General features: G+C 41.4%; 1 protein-coding gene across 18 annotated transcripts in view; it reads left to right on the top strand.

Annotated features, from left to right (window-relative positions):
• MAP3K4 (mitogen-activated protein kinase kinase kinase 4) overlaps positions 1–23,275 on the top strand; it is a 152,665-nt gene extending 129,390 nt beyond the window's left edge. For 3 of the 18 annotated variants that reach the window (XM_072766681.1, XM_072766690.1, XM_072766658.1), the window contains exons 15-27: positions 511–577; positions 3,825–3,921; positions 4,710–4,853; positions 8,086–8,186; positions 8,783–8,863; positions 11,572–11,763; positions 12,983–13,053; positions 14,806–14,922; positions 15,809–15,968; positions 17,826–17,948; positions 18,857–18,963; positions 20,358–20,537; positions 22,741–23,275. In XM_072766681.1, coding sequence (XP_072622782.1) covers positions 511–577; positions 3,825–3,921; positions 4,710–4,853; positions 8,086–8,186; positions 8,783–8,863; positions 11,572–11,763; positions 12,983–13,053; positions 14,806–14,922; positions 15,809–15,968; positions 17,826–17,948; positions 18,857–18,963; positions 20,358–20,537; positions 22,741–22,761 — 1,461 coding nt within the window. In that variant the 3' untranslated portion in view covers positions 22,762–23,275. Of the gene's footprint in view, positions 1–510; positions 590–3,824; positions 3,922–4,709; positions 4,854–8,085; positions 8,187–8,782; positions 8,864–11,571; positions 11,764–12,982; positions 13,054–14,805; positions 14,923–15,013; positions 15,105–15,808; positions 15,969–17,825; positions 17,949–18,856; positions 18,964–20,357; positions 20,538–22,740 lie in introns of those variants that run through there. The other 15 variants (XM_072766669.1, XM_072766673.1, XM_072766651.1 and 12 more) reach the window with 7 other exon arrangements.
• The last annotated feature ends 392 nt before the right edge of the window (positions 23,276–23,667 follow it).

Genomic DNA, 23,667 nt, shown 5'->3' with positions numbered 1-23,667 from the left:
GCTGACTTATTAGTTGCTGCTGTTTAACAGTTTAATGAAGAACAAGGATTAGCTGTTTTACTTCAGCATGTGTCATTTAAGAGCATGCCAAATGTTAAATATTATCACTGTTATTCCAGGACATTCCATCAGCTCAAAGAGACAATGTTCAACATGTGAATTCAATGATGTTAGCCCCTGAATAGTAGAGACGATTATAGAAGTCCCTTGCTTGTGCACATCATTGCATTATGGGGACTTGAATGCTAATTTGCTCTTAATTATAAAAATTTAATGGTATAAATTATTATTACTTTAAATTATGTGTTGTTTGTGTTTAATTTTATCTTTATACCTATTTTTTTTTTCAATGAACTTTGAAAATATTCACTAAGGATAGCATAGCATATTTCTTTTAAATATACTGAAAGCTTAATTTGTGCTATAATTGAGAGAATGCACATTCTTTCCCTTGTCCTTTCCCATTTTCCTAATGCACATTCTTTCCCTTGTCCTTTCCCATTTTCCTAGAGTCTTCAAGCCTTGATGAATGAGTGCATTGGTCATGTGATAGGAAAGCCACACAGTCCTGTTACAGGTTTGTACCTTGGTAAGATGGCAGTTAGAACGTTTCCCCTAGCACCTCCTTGGGCAAGCGCGTCATCTTACAGTTGCAGCCACCTGTAGAGAGGTTCTTTAACAATATTCAGGGAGATGACACTGACAGGAATGAGGTGTGTATATGGAGAACTCCAATACTCAGTTCACAGGAAGGTGAAAATGCCAGCACAAGGTATTCACTGCCTGCCAGCAAGTGTTAAACTACACATTTTAATTAATTAATTATTTTTTTGCGCACCAACACTGATTCTGTCCACCCCCTTAAAGTCTCTTCTTCTGGGAAGGAAGGACTTGGAGAGATGGCTGGCTGTTAGGGAGCAAGGGCCTTCCTTTTCTGCAGGTGGATGAGTGTGGTCATTCTGCCTCCTTCCTCACCTTTTGATGGAGAATGAGTTTGTTTTATTCTCCACAGCTAAGAATTTCCCGAGCAACAGAGTGTATTCCTAGTTGATTTTACTTAAAAAACTGAACCAAACAAAAAACACAGGTTAACTTGTGTTGTGACATACTTTCATTATAGTTTGCAGTTACAGTTTAGTATACAGTTTTATGGAGTATGTTGAAACTTTAAGACAGAATGTATCAGAAAAAGACTGTGCTTTTCCCCCATTCTTGAGATAGTAAATAAAAGGAAAAATGTATTTATATGCAATAAACATCCATAAATATAAACTTAGAAATTTTAAAACAGTTTAAATTACACAGAATAAAATAATTCATAAATGGTAAATTTATTGAGCAGGAACTGTATCTTAAAGGTACTTGCTAGCTACAGAAAATTCAGTAGACCAGGTTTTAATGCTTGGTTTCTCTGTTTTTAAAATTCATTCAGTGACTCAGTTTATACCTTTTTTCCCAGGGCTGTTACGAAATGAAAGCATTCACAAAACTCTTTGAACATTTTATATAATATTATAATTTTATAGCATTCTCTATTCTTATGAAATTTTTTGAATAGTCCTATTATCCTAAAAACTTTGATTTTCTTTTCTCCTAAAATATTTCACTAAGAATACATGATCAATAATTCAGTAAAAATCACTTCTTTAAAATATTTTACTATATATGGAATTATTTTCATGGTAGCAAAATTAAAATATAGAGTATTCAGAGAAATGTAGAAAATGTACATGTAGAAAAAATTTCAAGGTAGAAAAATACTACGGAAGGAAGAAACAAAAAATAGTTGTACCTCCATGATTGATAGGTAATCACTGCTAACGTGGAGTCACTAATTATTCATATGCCTGTCCCCAAACTGCTGGTAGGACAGCTGGTTAGCAGTGCTGTCTGCAGGCTGGAGGTGCTGTTTGTCTTCTGGGTGTGTGGTTTGGTGGAAACAGAGTGGCTGAGAGTCTGATTGCCTGACAGCCCTATGACCTGGGGCTGCTTGTTTAACCTCACTGAACCTCCTCTGCAAGTGCTCAACATCAGATGCTAATGTGGATTCCCTAAGGTCATGACATTTTGTAAACTGTAGTGTTCTGTGCAAGGCAGCAGTCTGCATCTGGTTTCATGTTCTTTCCTTACAAGAACAGTAGTGAAAGGGGAGCATGGCAACCATCATTCCCGCTGTGTACCATCTTCCTCTCCCTCTGCTCTACGCTTGTGGCCACCGATAACAGCCTGGTGGAGAGCCTTCCCCAGGTTCTGTGTGCTCACGTAATTATACAGGTGCGTTCCGCCGTGCCTTCTTTATCCTCCTGTCATCACACAAGCACAGACAGGGCTGTTGGTTTTGCTGTATAAAAGTGGATCACATTAGATGTTAATCTCTGGCTTCTTTTACCTGACAACTGTAGATATTCCTTCTGGTCAGCAGGTAGGGATCCAGTTCATTCTCCTTAGTGGGCTGCATTGTGTCCATTATGGGCATAGTACAGTGCTTTGCACCATTTCCTTGTGGACATTTGTTTTGTTAGTTTTTGCCATGAAAAACATCTCTGTGGTAAATAACTGCCAGTGAAATTGGAGCATCTGTTTTATGTTTATTGACCTTTTGGCTTTTCTTTTCAATGAAATATCACAGTTTTGCAGCAGTTAGTTATATCAGCTCTTAAAAGAAATGTTCATATGAAGAATGTGAAACTTGCATGCATGTGTTCTAGCAGCATGTCTTTCTTTTACACCTTGAAGGGGAAGTTTTCTAGTGATTTTTTGACTCCAAAGTCCCCAGTATGTTTGCTGAATTAAAGACATCACCTTCCTTCCTGAAGCATTTTTATTGTTTTTTTTTTTTTCTTTTTACCTTTGTTACTATTGGAGTTCTTTCATTTACTATTGTAACTGTTGAGATAATGAGCCAGAGACACAAATTGACTGTTTTCTTAAAAATTGCTTGATTTTTGCTTCGCAAGTTTTCCCTTCAGATCGCTCCATTTTGGGGACTCTGGTCTTTCCTGTGTAATATCATTGACAACAGACCAACCAGAACAATGAAGAAGAATGTATTTCCACTTAGGATAAAGCATACATAGATTAAATAAAACGTGGAATAAAATTATTCACATGAGGAGAAAATATGACCCCTAAACAATTAAGGAGGGTTAAAACCAAGTCAAAAGGAAGAGGACACATGTCAGGGCGAAATAGACAAAATGTAACACATATGCTATGCTAGTTGTGTCTAGTTCCGAGGAGAGAATTATCAGCATTTCTGTAATCACTAGGCAAGGGCTCTGTAAATTTTTATTTTAAATTTTATCTTGTTTTTACCAGAATATTTAAGTAGAGAAGAAAATGTGTTCTGAAAAAAGAATAACCTGTTTAATCTGTGTCTGATCCTCCTTGTTTGTTTAAAGGAATTAAATAAAACTCCATGTACTCAGGAAAATGACAGTGACCGTCCCTGACTCAGAATCTGTTCAAGTGTCAGCACGGGCCAGAATCTTTCTAAAAATGTAGCAAGCATAAAGAACTCTTTTTCATTACAGAGATGACACATCTCAGTCTCTAACTGGGTCACATTGTTTGTTTTGTGTACATCATGTACTTTCTTTCCAGGATTTGGGAGATGCTTTTGATGCTAAAAGTTTGAATGTGTAATATACCTTTTATTAATTTTTAAAAAGTGCCATTTTCCGCAATGTTTGTATATGTGATATGATTTTCTTATATAATGGGTTTATTTTGGTCACCAACAATGTTAAGTGTTTAGTGGCCTGCTTCAGCATTTTCTTTTGACCCTTTTAACAAATTGGATTTGTCGCCATTGTCACTGGCAGCTATTCATCGGAACAGTCCCCGCCCTGTGAAGGTACCACGATGCCATAGTGACCCTCCCAACCCACATCTAATTATCCCGACTCCAGAGGGATTCAGGTACTTGGTGCTCATCTAGCCATTTGATTCTTCTGTGTTGTGCATGCTTATGCTCTGACGCTACTGAGTGCTTGCTCTGATCACTAAGTATTTCTTCTTTGTTCTTGTTCATACTGTTTAAAAGCTCTTAATTGCATTATCTCGAAAATGTACCACAATGCCTTAATTGCAAGAGAAAAAGACATGTGACTTTAAAACAGACTTGTACCTTTCCAGATAACTTAGTTTCTCAGCTTATTTATAACCTCAAGCTACTAAATGCTCACCAGCTTTGGAATAATTCTTTTTTCTTTGAAAATGACCTTATGAAAACAAATTTGAGTGTGCATAGCACAGTAAGCATTTGAAAACAATCCTAAACATCATTTTAAAAATGGAGAAAAAATTGGAATGATCTTTCTAGTCTTGACTGTCATGTGTGTATGTAACCTTGAAGCAACTTAAATACTGAACTGAGTTCTGAAACTCGTACAAAGTATTTTTCTTGAATGTGGTGGCATTTCTGCATCCTGAGGGAGTGAACATTTTCTCTCCCCTATTAGAATCACTTCTTAAAAGTTAACTTTATTTGACAATATTTGCTAGGAAAAGACCACAGTTATTTTTCAGAATAATTAATGTTTTTCTTTTTTATACCTAGACCTGAATCTCATTGAAAGGAAAATTTGCATTTTATATTTTTAAATATTTTTCACTTCCTCACCCTATTTTAATTTTAATTGAAAACCACTGGAGAGTCCAGTCCCTTTTCTCAACCTGTGTTCCTAAAGCTCTTCTTCTCATCTCAGCACTCGGAGCGTGCCTTCAGACGCACGGAGCCACGGCAGCCCTGCTGCTGCTCCTGTCTCTGCTGCTGCCGCCACCGCCGGTCGCCCCGGCCCCGCAGGCAGTGACTCTGCACCCAAACCCATCAGCAGTGCCCATGATACCAGGTAGTCACCCTTCCCCAGCATCCTGTCTCCTCGGCCCTCTCCTGTGCACTCCCGCAGGGACCTCAGCTTCGGGAGGCAGCCCATGGGGTGGCACAACCTGAAGGCTCTCGCACCCAGCAGCACCAGTAGATAATTTGCCTGATTAATATTTCTTTGGAGCGAATATTAACCAGAATGACCAGACCCCTGCCAGTAACAACTCTTTGGTGAGAGTAACAGACCAAAGAACCTGGTCCCTACCGAAGGGAACACGAAAAATTCAGCAAGTGGTGCCTTTCTGGAGGGTCCCAAGGTAGTTCAGAGATGGCTTCTAGTTAACACCGTTAGGTGGAAATTTGCATTTTAGGAGGATCCCTTTTCTAACCAGATTTTCTGATTTATAGAATTATTGATTAGAAGTAGTTTATGAAAGTGGAAAAGTGAGCTCGTGGGGTTTGTATCTTATATAGAGAATGTATCATTACTAGAGAGAGCTATCAGATACTTGCCAAGCTCTGGAAAGTCTCTTGCATGAGTCGTCTGTATAGGTAAGGAGTATTGTTACACTTCTTCCCACTCTCGTTAGTTTTGACAGAGGGCTTCATCAAGGCCTCATATACTCAATGGACAAATGACATTGGGTCACTCTTAATTCTATCCTCATGTCTAGCAGAGGGCACACACAGCCACTATTCTCATCTCCTGATAAAGATAGTGATAGAGTCAAATAAACTATATGAGTTGAGGGTAACCTGATCAAAAAAGATGAAACTGTGAAGGAACCAAGGGCTCTGTATCTTGCTCCACAGAAAAAATATTAGTATGTTGGCAGAAAGATGACATGTAGCTTTAGAATTGAAAATGCACTCAAATGTTTTTTAGACTTATTTTATAACAGTCTAAAATTTCTACAAACATTGCCATTCTTCCATTCATTAAAATAACAAATGTTCCCAGTTTGTAGTGATAAACCTGTATAACCGAAAAAAGTCAATGTATTTTACAGCTTCAGCTGTCAACCAAAACAACTAACAGTTACCATTAAACAGATTCCCTTTACCTTCTTCATTTTTATGTTTAGAACGTTTCATGGCAAATGTTCCCACATCTGCTCTCCTGTCCCTTAGGGAGGCATTGAAATTGTCTTTTTCATGAGAGTAACACAGGGCGAAGGGAAGCCATATGCCCTCATGAGCAGACTCAGTTGAGAACACTTCATGACCCGCTGTGTCCATGTTTGCACACCATTCCTGCAAACTAGAAAAGGGAGGAATGCTCTTCTTTTTTTCGGGGTTCGTGAACTGTGGCTTAAGGTATTTGTGAGTCAGAGGTGTGGTGCATGAAGCATGTGTTAGTGTAAAAGTGAAGTACGTGTGGCCGATCTTCTTGTGCATTTAGTCTCAGGCTTTGTGGAAGTTGTTTTCAGTCCATTGTGAATAGCACTTCCTAAGTGTTCATCTTTGGGATGGCTCTTGACACACAGAAATTTTACCACCATCATAGTGTGCTGTCTTGAAGGGCAGTTTTTACAAAAGAGTAAAGTTCTCTCTACTCTCTGGTTGTGTATATGTGACAGCACGCATTGAGCAAGGCCCGGTGGAGATGTGCGCCCCAATGGTGGTTTGCCTTGCTCCTGCATTCAAGCCTGGCACATGTTCAGTTTAACTTTGGGCTTCAGCCCCTTTGTAGTGGCAAGCTTGCTCCCTGCCGATGGCTTGTACAGCCCAGGGTTTGTGAATGTGCTGCAGGGGAAGCAGAGTGATGCCCAGGACTTCCAGCCTCAGCAGGAAGGCCCCTGCCTCATAGTGTGCAGTCCTTCCTGTCCTAGAGACCCATGAGCCCTGTGAAATCTTAACTGTGCCCCACGGCATCCTATAAATGCTTTGATTTTATTTGATTTGATTTGACTTAGCAAATAGTCTGGACTTCAGTTATCTTACCATTGTTGATAATACTTTTTTGTGGTGTTCTGTTTGTTGGAGCTGGCTCTTGCTGCTTTGTGAGACTGTTAATTTTTCAGGAATTTTGCAAGCTGATTGTTACACTACTGAACTTGTGGAACTCTACCACTAGTAGTTAAACATTCACTCACACACTATTTCCTTTAAGTATATTTTTTGCCTTTTACCCTAGCAAAAGTCTCTGAGGATATGGTCTGATTTGGTCTCTGAGAAATCAGGAATATAGTGGTGTCAGGTGACCTCCCCTTGGCACCACAGTCTTTGGTGTTGCTTTAGGAGTCACTTGTCTCTTCAACATCAGTGATTTTTTCCATGAAGCGGCTTCAAGACTTTTTGATGAACTAACTACATGGCAATAGAGGATGTCCCCCTCTTTTCAGACTTAACAAGTATTATACTAGATTTAAGAGAGTTTAGGGAAATAAAAAGCATTGCATACTTCATAATCTCTGAGCATCTGTTCAGTAGAACCATGTCCCCTTAAATCTATTCAGTGTATGTTGGAAAAGAGCATAAATGCTACCATACTTCATAATATCGCTCATACACACAGTACACACTGAATGTGTTAATAAACTCATGCCATATTTATCATGGATTACTCGAATTGTAATTTTAACACTTCCCTTATTTAATTCTGGGTTTTACTGTCTATGGATTCATTCTGGATTTCTAAACACACCTAACTTTATTCTGGAAAAGCAGCAAATTAACTTTGTTCTTCACATGCTAAGCTTCCTGCTCTTCTGCACCTTTGCTTGGCTACCGCTTAGAAAATCATTAGGTATTCCCTTCCATTTTCTTAAGAGATTTGAAATCTTTTCAATCATATGATAACTTTAACACTTTAAAAAAATAGAATTAAGTACATTAATATATAGTATGATCAGAATTGTAAATGTTAGCTATATTTGGCTAATAATTTCTAATCCATCCGGGGTTAAATGGTGGAGCTTTCCACGCATGCCAGTAACACTTGAATAAATCCTATTTTGTTTCTATTTTTGTTGTTTTTAACTTTTAACAGAGTGTTTTGCTGTCAGGTGTCAGCAAAAATTTGACCATTCCTTCCCCAGAGAAGGGTTTCTCAGTAGCAGCACTCTTCACTTTGGGTGCATAATTCTTTGTTTGGGGGCTATTGTTTGCATTATCCCGTGTTCACTAGATATTAGATGTCCCCAGTGGGCAGAATTACCCCTAGTTGAGAATTACCACTCTAGAAGAATCTCACAGATCTTTCATTTTTAATTCCATTGAATTGACAGCTCATTTTTTTTAAAATCTCAAAACAGGGGTTCCAGTGTCCCTGAGAATGACCGGTTGGCTTCTGTAGCCGCCGAGTTACAGTTTCGGTCCTTGAGCCGCCACTCAAGCCCCACGGAGGAGCGCGACGGTGAGTGTGTGAGGTGCTGAATCTCCTACTGCTTTTATGGTCTATGCCTTAGGAAGAAATGAAGAATGAGAAAACAATGACAGAGCTCCCAGAAAACACTTGTTGATCAACGTGTGTTGGCTTTTTAATATAGATGCCTTTTAGTTGTATTTGCATTTTCTACATCTGCTAGTTTTGGTTTTTGAAAAATATATTATGTCTGCTACTTTAATTGCCAGGCACTCTTATTCTCTTTAAAAATATGAACCTGCACTAAGTTTGTTAATGATGCACTGAGGTTTTATTATAATGCAGGGCCTCTTGAATGGGGTCCCTACAGAATCTAATTTCTGTTCAGTATTCTGTTGTCTTGTCATGTGTGGAAAATTCATGTAGTCAAAATCATGTAACATCATTGACAACTTCTTAGTCTGGTATAGTTTTCTGGAATTAATTGTCAAGGTAGCTTCTCACACTCACATCAAATAGAAATTAATTACGAAAGGACAGATTGACGGGAACTAATCATTGCCACGCACCATTTCAGTCTTACTCTCGATTACATAGGCTTATCTATTCCATAAATCTTAATTTTGTGAAAAACATACTTCCTGCAGAACCAGCGTATCCAAAAGGTGATTCGAGTGGGTCAGCTCGAAGAAGTTGGGAACTTCGGACACTTATCAGCCAGACTAAGGGTAAGAGAGAGAATGTTGAACTTAAAATATTGAAGCATAAAGTAAGCAGTTTCAGCTAAAATACGCTTTAGCTTTTGAATTATTAGTTCTTCATTAATATTTTGTGATCTCTTTTATTCCTGTGACATTACTTCCTATGTGTACTGTGTATACATTTCCTGTTTCTTATAATAAATTATAAGCTCCTTTGGATCTGGAACATGTTTTATTCATCTTATATTCTTTAAGCTATGGTGGTAGTTAATTCTTTATGTCACTTTGGGTGGGTCCTTCACATAATTCTTTGTACATGGTAGGAATATAATTAATATTTGTGAACTGAATAACTATTCATGTCTTCTTCTGATGAAGTTTTTGAGAAGCCAAATAGTTGGCCAAGGTGATAACTGACAGAGCTGGGGCGGGCGCACACTGCTTCTATCTACAAGTCCAGTGCTCATACCAGTGTTCGCCCCTTGGAAGTATATTGTCCACCAAAGTTGAAAATAGTTGGCGGGGGGTGGGGGGTTTATGGAAGGGTGAGGCTTGAGCTGACTCTTATATCAAAACAGATCTGCATCAAGCCAGGAGGAAAAGTACAGAGTAGGAAACACATCCAGAGGGAGGCCCAGTGATGAAAGAAGAAGCCAGCTGGATTGGGCAGTGTAGATATAAGAGGTGGTGAACACGAAGGGGCTGGGAGAAGTTAGACTGCGGCCAGTCTTCAGTGACAGCTAAGGGATGAAGGCCTTACCTTGAGATGGTCAGCAGCCCTGCAGCCTCTTGAGCACCTGGTGTGTTCTGGGTGTGGGGAGGAGGAGATAGGAGAGACGGTGGGAGCTGCTTGGAGTGGGGGGAAATAAGGAGGTTGGTTAGCATATCATTATGGTGGTGCCGTGCAAGACACCAGACTCAGGTGGGCTTTTAAAAAAAGGAACAAAAGGAACAAAGTGGAAGAAATGACTCTGATGCATTGTTTGCCAAGCCTGGGGCAGGTGAGGTGTATGTGGAGGGCTTAGGGCAGGGAAAGCCACGAGCTGGAGCTTGGGTCTCTCCAGCAGCTCTCACGTCAGCAGAAGTTCCCATACATGCCAGCTCTTTGTGATAATCTTCAAAACAAATACTTTGTGGTCAGGAGAACTTGGGAACTCTTGGGATAGTTACAGTTCACAGTAACAAAGATGGAGAAATCTTGAGAAATATTTACTGTAAAACAAAACCAAAATGCCTTTCCCAGAAATATTTGACAGTGGAGTCCATGGGCTCATAGCTGTGAAATCTTGTTCGGTGCCCATGAGACCTGATGTGTCATATATTGAAGTAAAGAAAACAGCGATTCATGTTGTTAAGAAGTGGTTATAGTGCGAAACTATAGTTAGAATGCTATAAACCTTGGGGGAATTTCTCTTCCTCAAATTAACTATACAGCCATACTAGTCCTTAGTGATCTCTTTGTTGGCCAGAAAGTGAGGCTCTTAGCTAGTGAGGATGCAACATGAGGAGGACTGTAATGGGGACACGTACAAAGCAGTGCTTTTCACATTATGGGTCATAACCCGTTTGTGGGTTGTAAAGTCAGCATTTAAAAACATAGGGCGGAGTCTGAATCACATGTGGTAACAGTAATACTGTTTTATGAAACTTTTTTAGATATCTATATGTGTAAAAGTTATTTTTTACTGTAAGTCATGACCAAATAATTTGGAGAACTAGAGATATAGAACCTGATGAGAAGTTAAGGAATAGTAACAAAAGTAACTTAAATCTCACTGAGTATTGCTGTGTCCCAGGCATAGGGCTTAGCACCTTGAATGTATGATATCCTTAAATACAGTAGTGCCGTCTGTGCATGAGATATTATTACCCTCATTTCACAAATTAGGAGTTCAATATATGAAGAAGTCAGTTAACCTGCCCACTTGGAAAATGATGAAGCCAGGACTTTATCCCAGGCATCCTGGTTCCAGAGCCTTTATTCTGGACTCTTCCCAGAGAAGGGACAACTTAATTCCCTTCTCATCAAGACGGCTTCCGAAAAGGGGTATGATATTTCAGCTGAGCTGTCATTGGTGAGACGTACACCCCAGACACCATGGTGGGAAGACAGCTTTTTAGACCAGCAGGAAAGTGTGAACATAAGTGTCAGAAACGGCTTGGAGTGTTTGTTCTACAAGTCTGCTTAGTTTGGTTCATCTAGGGCCTGTGGCAGGAGAAGAGAGGGAGAATACTGACAGGAGCAAACTGGGAAAGATAAACCAAGTCCAAAATCTGCACGGCCTACAATCCCAGATGAAGGGCTTGGATTTTTGGTAAACTGTTTGTTGGGAACCGTGAAATAAATCTAAGTAAGAAAGGAACATACTAGATTTTATGTGTCAGTAAGACAATACTGGCCAACGAGAGTGGACTGGAGATGGAGAGTCTGGTGGCAGGTAGGAAGTCACTCCAGTGTCTGAGCAGCAGTCTGCGGGGGTGGGGATGGGGGGGCGAAGTCATCAGCTCTGTCTGACGAGCCTATATTTTATGTGTGTGTCTGTGCAGTGGGTGGCGCATCCTCTGGAGCTGTTGGATTGGAATGGACTTGAATGCACCTGCTGGGTATCTGACTAGAGAATGCTAAGCCTTGCTGTGCTCAAGTGCTCATGTGTATCGCTCTCTTTCTATTATTATTTGCTGGACGTTGACTTACTTCTAGTGACTGGGACTACTGAGCTTGTTTCTCCCTGCAGACAGTGCTTCCAAACAAGGACCCATAGAAGCTATCCAGAAATCAGTCCGACTGTTTGAAGAAAAGAGGTATAGAGAAATGAGGAGAAAGAATATCATTGGTCAAGTTTGTGATACCCCTAAATCATATGATAACGTTATGCATGTAGGCTTGAGGAAGGTGACCTTCAAGTGGCAAAGAGGAAACAAAATTGGTAAGGAAATGGAGCAATGTGACATAGAGTTCACCTCTGTTAGAAACAGCAACAGTCACACTTTTTTAGGTTAAGTTGTATAACTGATTCTTATCTCTGGTAGATGTAGCATATCTTTTGCAGAGGGTTCTGGTTTTTAGGTTGTGTAAATAATGTTTCAGTAAAATGTGTTATAAGAACAATACAAAGATTTTAAATTTTTTTAAAGATGTATATATGTATTTATTTGAGAGTGAGTGAGCAGGGGAAGGGGCATAGGGAGAGGGAGAAGCAGACTCCCACTGAGCAGGGAGCCTGACGTGGGGCTCCATCCCAGGATCCCAGAACTATGACCTAAGCCAAAGGCAGACACTTAACCCACTGAGCCACCCAGGTGCCCCTAGAAAGATTTTTTTTAAATGGTTCATTAAAATGAGTAGTTTTTGCATGATAACTCCAGAAATTGCCAATGGAAACCTATGTTAATTTTACCCATTTGTTCCTGTTGATGTTCTTATGACCTTATTCCCTCAAGAACATTATTGAAGAGAGATCGTACTTCCTAAAGCATTGCCTGTTATTAATTTCCAAGTCAAGTGCCTCTTATAACTAGAGGTGGATCGTGTGACAGAAGCAGCCTGACCATGTTTCAGATCCTTCTGTCTTTTAAATGCATCTCTCAATGGAGTGTTTGGTTCTGAAGAGGCTAACACGATTGTGATAATAGGACTCTGTGAGCCCAGGATACCCTTAAGGTTCTGTAGAGCTAGCAATTAAGGCAGAAGACACAGAAGAAACCAAGTGCTTTATAAATGTTATCAGTTATGTTGTTGGTCTTTGCTATATGTCCCGTCCCCTTCGCTTAATGTCCCCAAAGATACGTTGGTAAAATATCCACTCCCACCTACCCCTGGACTGCCACAACAAGGTGCACTTAGACGGTGCCCCCACCCCGGGCCCTGACCTCCTCAAGGGCTGTAAGGGCTTAGAAGTGTGCACCTTTGTTCCTTTATGCTTCCTCTAGGGTTTGCCAAAGTTCCTTCTACCCTACAGATATTTACAGGTAAGGCTCAGTGAAGAGATTGCCTTCAGTTATTGGGGAACATTTTGGGTCTTGGAATAGTAGATAATTATAGATTATATAAATATAGATCTAGACTTGGGAAACATTACTACACATCTGAGTGACTTCAAATGGCCTTCTTTGGTGACTGAGATGGTATGTTTGTTCTGTTCACAGGGGAGGGGCAGTATGGGAAGGTCTACACCTGTATCAGTGTCGACACTGGCGAATTGATGGCTATGAAGGAGGTAAGTGGTCTGGTCTTGCTGGGGGCCTTCTGGTTTGAAGCTTCTGCGTGACAGAGATTTGGTAAAGAAGCTTATTTTCAAGGCTCTTCTTAGCTCCTAGAGCTAGCTCCTCTGTGTTGAGCTGTCTAGGCAGATGCCTGGAGATGATAGAGTAGCGCAGTGTCCAATTCTGGTGAGGATGCTAGTAAGAACTCTCAGACCAGATGCACAGGTACTTCTGCCACCACATAGGTGTGCTGAGCGCCTTACAGAAAGAAGCAAGCAAAGTTAGCTGAAGGCGGAGAGGATGGTGGTAACAGTAGCATCTTAGCGGGGAATTAGGTAAGAAGATAACATTTGTGATCAGCTTCAGGAATGAGCAGCATTTCAATAGCTAAAGGTAGGATGGGGGAGAGCCAGCCTCCTTTCAGGGAAGCAAATTCTGTTGTCGCTCCTGAGGAGACACTCGGGATGCAAGGGGTAGGAGGAGCCTGTGGCAGAAGAGGCTGGAGCTTCCATGGATGGTAGGATTGGCAGGCAGCACACACATGCAGTGCCCAGCCCTCCCTCTCTGAGCTCCTGTGGCATTTCTTGTCTTCCCACATGGCATTCACCCACACTGCTTCTACCACCTTGTTCCCACTTGGTTGTTAACTTTTTTACTTTTAAGATTGTATTTATTTATTTGAGAGAGTGAACATGTGTTGGGGGAGAGAGAGAGGGAGAGGTTGTAGACTCCCCGTTGAGCAGGGAGCCTGACTTGGGGCTCGATCCCAGGACCTTAGAATCATGACTTGAGCTGAAGACAGATGCTTTACAAACTAAGCCACCCAGGCACTCTGGTCATAAACTACTTTTTAAAAAAAATTTTTTTAATTTAAATTCAATTAATTAACACTGTAATATATTAATTAGTTTCAGAGGTAGAGTTCAGTGATTCATCAGTCTTATACCCAGTGCTCATTACATCACGTGCCCTCCGTAATGCCCATTACCCAGGTACCCCATCCCTCCACCCCCGACCCCTCCAGTGACCCTCAGTTTGTCTCCTATGATTAAGAGTTTCTTATGGTTTGTCTTCCTGTCTGATGTCCTCTTGTTTTATTTTTTCCTCTCTTCCCCTGTGATCCTGTTTTGTTTCTTAAATTCCACGTGAGTGAGATCATATTGGTAATTGTCTTTCTCTGACTGACTTATTTCACTTAGCATAATACCCTCTAGTTCCATCTATGTCATTTCAAATGGCAAGATTTCTTTCTTTCCTTCTTTTTTTTTTTTTTTTTTGGAGGGCTGAGTAATGTCATTGTATATGTATAGACCACATCTTTATCCATTCATTTGTTGACAAATACTGGGCTCTTTCCATAGTTTGGCTGTTGTCACCATTCCATTTCATTCCTGAAAATTGGGGTGCAGGTGCCCTTTCATATACTTCTTAAGGGCACAATTATCTTTCACCTTTTTATCTTCCAGAACCTACATATTTATGATCATTTATCGAATGTTTAATGATTTTGTGAATTAGGTTTGCAGTTATGAAAATGATCCTGTTAGCTGTTCTCTCACCAAATATTCTAAAGCAGGCATGTTTAATTCACTTGGAATGACAAAGCAGAGAAAGACTCAGAAAGTCAAGTACAGACACACTGACCGTAGTCTGTGGGTCTGGATGATGCACATGTCAGGAGGCAGCTTTACGGCTCTCGGGGATAAAGGTGTCTTGTTTCTGGTTTGTGACAGGACCAGCACTGATCAACAGTTTTCTCTTTACAGATCCGATTTCAACCTAATGACCATAAAACTATCAAGGAAACTGCAGACGAATTGAAAATCTTTGAGGGCATCAAACACCCCAATCTGGTTCGGTATTTTGGTGTGGAGCTTCATAGAGTAAGCCAACTTTGATCACGCGGTTTTGTGTGAGGAATCAGTAAGGGCACAGTCGGAGTCCTGTTCTACATCGCAGGTCTTCTCATTTCAGAGCACAGTAACTTTGCCTAATTATCAGGAAATCTCCATGAGTTACATCATTTCTGCCTTCTCTCTGAAACTAGAGGAGTTCTTCCTAAAATGTAAGTTGTAGACTGTAGTCGTTAACCCGACATTATAAAGCACTGAAACCCATCCTGCCGATCAGAAGATTCTTCTAAAATGCCCCTTACACAGTGTGTTACTTTTTTCTCCCCATTTTTCACTGAACCACTGTTGGGTGCACTGTCAAGAAATGCTGGTTTTTCTCCTACATGTATTTAAGGAACCGTTGTGAAATGAGAAAGTTAAAACTTCAAATTCGTTTCCCCCCTGTGTTTGGAAGTAAACACTTGGAGGGAAAGAGGATAACTCGGATCAGCTTGGTGGAGTCTGAACTTCCAAGGGAAGTTGAATAGTGGTGATTTTTAATGTTTTCACAAATAAATTCATATCTGAAAAGGATGTGTTTCAGTACTTAATAATACATTTATAGGGACAGCCCTGTTGGTCCCTGTCTGAGATTATATAGCAGACTTAATTTCAGAGGATTATAGACAACTTATCACCTGTGATTTGGAGAAGACACTCTTATCTCGACAAGCTGTATAATTCCAGACAGAGGAGGCAGGCAGACACCTCTGTGTAGGAGTGAGAAATGACTGTTATCAGACAAATTCAGTGTTGAGGATGACAAGTGTAGCATACCATTAGAAAGAAGGTTCCTTTGGGGCATGATCTGTGACATTTTCCAGGTTCTTCACTTAGTGTACATATAAACACAGGCTGCATTTTGTTCCTCCTGCAGGAAGAAATGTACATCTTCATGGAATACTGTGACGAGGGGACATTAGAAGAGGTGTCAAGGCTGGGACTTCAGGAGCATGTCATTAGGCTGTATTCAAAGCAGATCACCATCGCAATCAATGTCCTCCATGAGCATGGCATCGTTCACCGTGACATCAAAGGTAGTCCTCACACTCACCTGGCTGCCATGGATACCAGACTGTGTGCCCTACACATAGTAGGTGCTGCCAAGACACTAGATCCCCCTCCCACAAACCATTTCTCTAGAAAGAAGTGCCTTTACTGTGAATATGCTACCATTAAGAACCCAGTATTGAGAGACCACATAGCACATCCATGAGCAGATAAGTCTGCTTTATCTTTCTGCGTAACACTGTTTTTAGTGAGGTCTGTTTCCCCAAGAATGAAACTTGCTATTTTTATAGGCTGGTTTAGCCAACCTTGTATGTTTACTAGACATTCACAATCTACACATCTTTTTCTCTGTTCAAGACTTTTGCGTATTTCCATGTGAACATCATGCATATGTAAAGTGACCGTGAATCTGAAATGCCAGTGTAAGCTGTGTTTTGGGAGACAAGGTTTATTTACACCAACCTCCTCCAGTGTACATTCTCCTAAAGACTGACTTGGTCATGCTGATTGATTTAAAGTGCTTTCTCTTCTGGCATGAGGGGAATAGTCATGCTTGTCTCAGAACTGTCCCTCTGGCATTTGTCCCTGACCTTTGTATTTGGGGAGTCAGGGATAATTAAAGTGACAAATTGTCTCTGGTGGGCCCTAGACTGAAGGATTCCACTCTGTCACATAGTCCGAGGCCAGCATAAGCACGTTCTCTGTAGAATTGGCTGACTTCCGACCCAGCACTTGATCCAGCACGGGGCTGGATTACACCAGAACCTGCTTTGGTCTGAGTGTAAGGATTGTCCATCCTCCCTCCAGTAGCTCACCCTGAATCCCCAGCATCCACCATTCTTATGGCCTCCCTGCCTGCTCGTGTCCCCCATTGCTTTGCTGCTTGGAATCATTCTGAGCATTTGCCTAATTGGCTCTTTATCAGCCATGACATTGCCTGTTTCCAGTTGTTCAGCCACAAATACCAATATCCTGGCTCTGATCCCTGTCACGGAATGGTACCTTCCTTTCATGGGCCATGACCATAAAGAGAATTCCTCAGGGTCGTTGAATCAAGTCTTTGTCCTTGTGATATTTTTTGTGATTCAGTATGGCTGATATCCACGTGTGGAGTAGCTCCAGAGTTGTGAAGTAGGTAGTGTGTAGTCCTCTGTGGGGACCGTATATCCTGGGAGCACTCAGGTGCTCTGTTAGATGTCAGCTCATGGTGTGGCTCCCCAACCTAATTTGAGTGGCTCTGTACTGCTTTTTGAGAAAAGTGCCATAGGACACACAGCGCCACATATGTGGTTTGGTTAGGGCGATATCTCATAGCCTAGAGCTGCCTGCAGCCGTGAGCAGTCACCCCAGATTCCAGCTAGAGTATGAGCGTGTCTTTGCATTCAGAGATGTGAGGAGGCTCTATAGCATCTCTTCAGTCATAGTTCGAAGTTGTCTGTGCAGCCTCAGCCAGGACTCCAGAGAAGAACGTGTACGCCAGTCCAAACTCCATGTTGCGATCTGTTACAGGCGCTGCTACTTGTTCACGCCTCTGATTTTACAGGCAATGGTAGCTTCCACATAATTCCTGTGTAAAGGGTCTCCCTGTATTTGCAGCATTAGATCTGTGCAAGGATTCAGTTCAGAGTCTGTTCGTCAAAGCTCTCTGTACTAAAAAAAAAAAGAAAAAAAAAGCTCTCTGTACTGATATGAAAATTTCTTTGCTTTGTAGTAACATTTGTGTATAAGGCTTAAAATCCTTCCATGATTATACTCTGTAAGTCAAATTTTATAAACCTTTACATTATTTAATTTGTGAATCAAGTTCCTGGGAATTTTGGTTGCCGTGTAGCTGAAAATGCACTCTGTGTTCCCAAGCCCAACAAGTGCTTGTTTCTTGTTAGGTGCCAATATCTTCTTAACCTCCTCTGGACTCATCAAGCTGGGGGATTTTGGATGCTCAGTAAAGCTTAAAAACAACGCACAGACCATGCCGGGAGAAGTGAATAGCACACTGGGGACAGCAGGTGGGGACTGGCTTGATTTGTCTTTGCCACAATGACTCATTACAGTGTGCTTGGTAACTGGGCTTTCCCTTCATCTCTGCTGTCAGCACAGACCAGGGAGGAGGGGGGAGGGTTTCTGACCACAGACACCGCAGGCTTCCACCTGCCAGCACGTCTCAGATGCAGAAATTCGCCTTTCCCTCCAAAGTGAAAGGAGACAAGAAAGTCCTCTTTTTCTTCCCAGAAAAACTACCTTTGTTGTTCACAAGGGGTTTATTAAAACTATTCTAGTCAAAACACAACAGTATGTTAAATAGGATAGTATGGATTTTTTTTTAAGAACATAACCTATTTATTATCGAGCGCCTGTGACAATTTCATGTCTGTCTAAAGGAGGCAGGAAGTTTGAAGCATTATTGGCTCTTTTAAATGAAAAGGAGTAGGTAGGCACACCCAGAAGTGGGTGAATATCTTAACACGTGGGAATGTGTTACTAGTGCAGCCAAGCCCACACCTGGTATGCTCCCCACCAGTCTGCTTCATTGTCCCTTTAAAAAGGGACATGTTTAATGGTAATTATTTGTTTTGATTATTCAGTGTCATAAAATTCTACAGCTTCTTTTGAACATTTAATTCATATTTTTAATGTGATACAGTTTATCTGAAGATTTATCATTCAGAAATTGTCGTTTAGATACTAATTCATCCCTAAAATGTCAATTCAGAAAATTGATTTGAAATCTTTTGTTAGTTTCAATATTTCATATTACATAACTCCGAGAAAGTCCTTTCTGCACACCCCCCCCCCCGCCATAAGTTAGTTTCATTAATGTGGAGTATTACACAATATTAATTTCTTGCTTAGCTCTATTATTGCATGGTGCTGTGTTTGTAATCCATTTCTATCACCATATCTGTGACTTTTAAAGCATACATGGCTCCAGAAGTCATCACTCGTGCAAAAGGAGAAGGCCATGGGCGTGCCGCTGATATCTGGAGTCTGGGCTGTGTCGTCATAGAGATGGTGACCGGCAAGGTGAGCAGAGCCCACACCAGGAGGAGAAACTCCCAGAGGGTGTTCACAGGAACAGAGCTATAATTGTGTTTTATTAGGTATTACAAATACCAGGGACACATTTTCTGTTAACTAGAGAATGTGAGTAAACATAAAAAAAAGTGAACTCTAAAAAGATACAGTAACGTGAAGACAGGTGACAGTCTAGGAACCAAATATTTATAAGATTTATGACTTAAAGAACACTTACTTGAGTGAATAAAAAAGTAGGAAGCTCAAGTTAAAACATGGAGAAATGAGGAGCTGCAGAAAAAAATGAGAAACCAGAAACTTCTGTCCAAACACTAGCACTGGAGTGCAGCTTTAGTCATGATTGCCAGACGTGGAGGCAACCAAGGTGTCCTTGAGTAAGTGAACAGGTGAGCAAACTGGTAATCCAGACAACGGGATATTATGCAGCAATGAAAAGAAATGAGCCGTCTAGCCCAGAGGACGACGAGGAGGAGCTGTAAAAGGATACTGCCAACGAGAAAGAAGCTAATCTGGAAATGCCACATACATGTGTGATTCCACCCACATGACATTCTGGGGGGAAGGCAGGAGGCAGCAGTAAGAGGATCAGTTGTCAGTAGCTCTGGGAGAAGAAGGAAAGGATGATAAGATAGAGCACAAGGATGTTTAGGGCAGTGAGACTGTTCTGTATGATTATCTTAAAATTCTAAAAATTTACTTTTTTATGAAAATACTGCTAATGAACAGCAGATGTCTAGAGGGACCATTGTGTGTGTGTAGTAGCATTATTTATAAAGCAAAAAAAATGTTAGAAACCTCTCAAGTGTTATTAGTAGGAAAATGTATTATACCTTGTGGCTGCTGAACGTTTTGTTCTTATGTTTTATGATACATAAAATAACCAGAGCTTTGCACTATTAGAATTTGATGTTCATTATTCAACGGGTTAGCATAGTAATGTCCCTGTGAGAGAATTGTTGAGTTTTATATGTTTTGTTGACATTGTTATATCAGTTTATATATATCCTTTTTTATTTTCATGATAGTGGCTTCCAGGTAATGCTGGACTATCATAACATCCAAATGAGGTTGGCAGACTGTGCTGACCACCTGGCTTTGTAAATAAGGTTTTACTGGCACTCAGTCACACCCATTCATTTATGTATCTTCTATGGCTGCTGTCAGGTCACAGCGGGAGAATTGAGCACTGTGGCCCGCAAGCCTAAACTACTTACTAATTGGCTCTGTAAGCAAAAAACCTAAACTACTTACTATTTGGCCCTGTAAGTAAAAGCTAGCTGGCCTCTGATATATATTAATATTGAGATGCCTGAAAGGATTGGGCCATCTCATTTTTTTATGGCCATGTAATATCATTAAACCTGCTTTTCCCCTTTCTTTAGAGGCCTTGGCATGAATATGAACACAACTTTCAGATTATGTATAAAGTGGGAATGGGGCACAAGCCACCCATCCCTGAGAGACTAAGCCCGGAAGGAAAGGACTTCCTTTCTCACTGCCTTGAAAGTGAGCCCAGGATGAGGTGGACGGCCAGCCAGCTCCTCGACCATTCCTTCGTCAAGGTTGGGCAGATCACCGTACAGTCTTTTTCATGTTTGGATGTTTGAGTTCTGTTTGTATCTGGCAATGAAGGAAATTTGGAAACTTAGACATAAAATACTTGTATTAGTACACACATGGTACATTTATAAACATAGTATCGCTGAGTCAAAGGTTATGCAATATTTGAACTTCAAGATGTATTTTCAAATTAATTTCCAAAAAGTTTTACCAATTAGCACTCCCTGTTGCAGAAAATCAGAGCACTGCTTTCTCCATACTCTTGCCAGCATTGTGTAGTATTATTCCCCCCCCCCATATGATAGGCAAAATAGTTAGTGTTATTAGTGTTGTTTCCATTTTCACTTCTTTAATAATTTACTTTTAGTAATAAAATGTATATATTTAAACATCAAAAAAAGAGAAAGAAACGGAAAAGAGCTAAGGAGCTAAACGAATTATGCCAGGGAGTTTTAGATTTTTTCTCCCCTCGCAGAAAATGTTCATTGAGGTTCTCTGCTTGATCTACCCAGTGTGTTTGTGGTACACCTGGGACTGTTACATGGCATTTTATATGGGACTGGGTGAAAGACCAAGTTTCTACTCCTGAGAGTGTATGGTCTACTTGCATACAGGGCTAGTAGTGCCTGCACTCTAAGAGAGGAGAGAGAGACAGGGCTAGCAGTGACTAAGCATTTTGTTCAGAGCTGGGGTAGGGTATGTATGCCACATTGTAGGGCCACTGGGAAGAGCAGGGTTTTTTTGTTTTTGTTTTTGTTTTAAGATTTTATTCATTTATTCATGAGAGATACAGAGAGAGGGGTAGAGGCACAGGCAGAGGCAGAGAGGCAAGCAGGCTTCATACAGGGAGCCTGATGTGGGACTTGATCCCAGGTCTCCAGTATCATGCCCTGGGCTGAAGGCAGACACTTAACTGCTGAGCCACCCAGGCATCCTGGGAAGAGTGATTTCATCCAGCCAGGCCATTTCAGCTATCATTGCTTTCTCTGGAATGAGATGCCTGAGCTGTTTGGGAGGGTATAGGGAGGTCAGGCGGTGGGGGGTAGGGTATGACAGGCTAACAAGGGTAAAACAATCCAGGAACTGTGTGCCAGTGGATCACAGGATGTGGAAAGTGGTAAAAGGTAAGGCTGCAGAAGTGAAAAGGAGCCCCCAGGAAGGAATTCCAGTTTTATTTTCAGTGTAAATTGATTAAATGGTGTTTCAGAATGATGCTTCTGGAGACAGAGTGGTTAGGAAGTTGCTGATACAGCTAATGGGCTGGGCTTGGGAGGTCAGGGGCAAGTTACTGGCGCTATTTCGGGGTTAAAATGGCCACAATTGAATAGCTGATGGGATGAGAGACAAGTAAGGAGAGGGTCTGGGATGGCTCCCAGGCCCTGGTTTGGATCACCAGATTGGAGATCCTGTTGGCCAAGGAGGGATACAGAGGGTTGGGTCAGGGAGGCAGTGGGTTCCTCTTTGGCAGATGATGGTTAAGGCATGTTTGGAACATCTGCTTAGGGCTTTCAGATGGGTGTAAATGCGGGGAGAGAGAAAATATGCAGGTCCGGGAGAGAAAATAGTGCTGAAAGGGCCCTACAGGGGAGCCCCTGTCGGAGGAAGGGAAGGTGCCAATGAGCAGGGTAAGTGGAAGTAAGGAACAAGCAGCTGGTTTTGCTGTGTAGAGATTAGGGATTTGTAATTTAAAACACACTCATTTCTTTGTTTAGATGGTTTGTATTGACTTGATATTGTCCAGGTACATTTTTTTTAAAAGATTTATTTATTAATGAGAGACACACAGATAGAGAGAGAGAGAGGCAGAGACACAGGCAGAGGGAGAAGCAGGCTCCATTCTATGCAGGGAGCCTGACATGGAACTTGATCCCAGGTCTCCAGGACCACACCCTGGGCTGAAGGCAGCGCTAAACCGCTGAGCCACATGGGCTGCCCCTGTCCAGGTACATTCTTAAAAATGCTTTCAGGGGCCAGTTGACAGAACCGTGACTTTAGTACCTACATCACTTACTGCACCATTGAGCCTCCCCTCTGTGCTGGGTCCTTGCTGGGGCTTCTCTGCACTGGGGCTTCTCTGCGCTGGGCTTCTTGCTCAGGCTCCCCAGTGCAGGGATTGGGGAGGAGGCTGCAGCAGTGGTGGTGACTTACCTGTTAGTTGTGTGTCTATGGCAGATCTGGTTCAGCTCTCTCCTGCCTCCTTCCCAGGTCTGCACAGATGAAGAATGAAGCTAATCGGTCTGCGGCCTGGTAGTGTGTGTGCTCGGAGAATTCTCTTAATCACTACTGTATGTAATATTTACATAAAGACTGTGCTGAGAAGCAGTATAAGCCTTTTTAACCTTCCAAGACTGAAGACTGCACAGGTGACAAGCGTCACTTCTCCTGCTGCTCCTGTTTGTTTGACGTGGCACGGGGCCCTCTGAGTGACGGTGTCCACGAGGTAAAGAAGCTGCATGTTAAGTGCCATTACTACTGTACACGGACCATCACCTCTGTCACCTGTTTCTCGTGTGACTGAGAACCGTGACATCAGTGTAGTGTTTTGACCTTCCTGGGTTCAAAAGCAGTTGTAGTGTTATCAGGTGTCCTGGGCCTTGTTAAACTCTTGTTTGTCGAGTGCACTGACTGTGAAATCTTACCTTTTGTTGTTGTTGGCAAGCCACAGGTTTGTTATGCAAAGGCTGATTAATGAAATTTAAGAAAAAGGTTCTTTTTTCAATAAATGGTTTATTTTAGGAAAGCTCAGTTATATTGTTTTACTGGTTACCAACTTCAGAAGCCAACACTTTATCTGAGCCGGAGGTCTGTCACTCTGAATCACACGTTCTGGTACAGAAGGGGCACAGCCAGATGTGCTAGAGATGAGCACTGGGTTAGGATTCTGCGGGGCCTGGGATCGATCTCCTCACTAAAGGAAACACCGCTGCAGATCCAGAGGCCCCTTTAAGTTCTCTTACGTTCCCTATGCAGGAGAGGATGGGAGAAAGCAGAAGCCATCCTACCACATGTTGGAGGCTGTTGATCTTTAAATCAACATGTGCAAGTGTTTGATCAGTGTTAAGTCTGCTGAGTTATTTCTTGACAAGAAAGCATCTTTTTCAGAAAGTAAACGTTTCAGTAGTTAATTTTCTA

This window comes from Vulpes vulpes, chromosome 1, assembly GCF_048418805.1.
Source record: "Vulpes vulpes isolate BD-2025 chromosome 1, VulVul3, whole genome shotgun sequence".
NCBI lineage: Eukaryota > Metazoa > Chordata > Mammalia > Carnivora > Canidae > Vulpes > Vulpes vulpes.
Note: the sequence above shows the minus strand (reverse complement) of the source record. Positions and strands in the feature narration are given on the sequence as shown.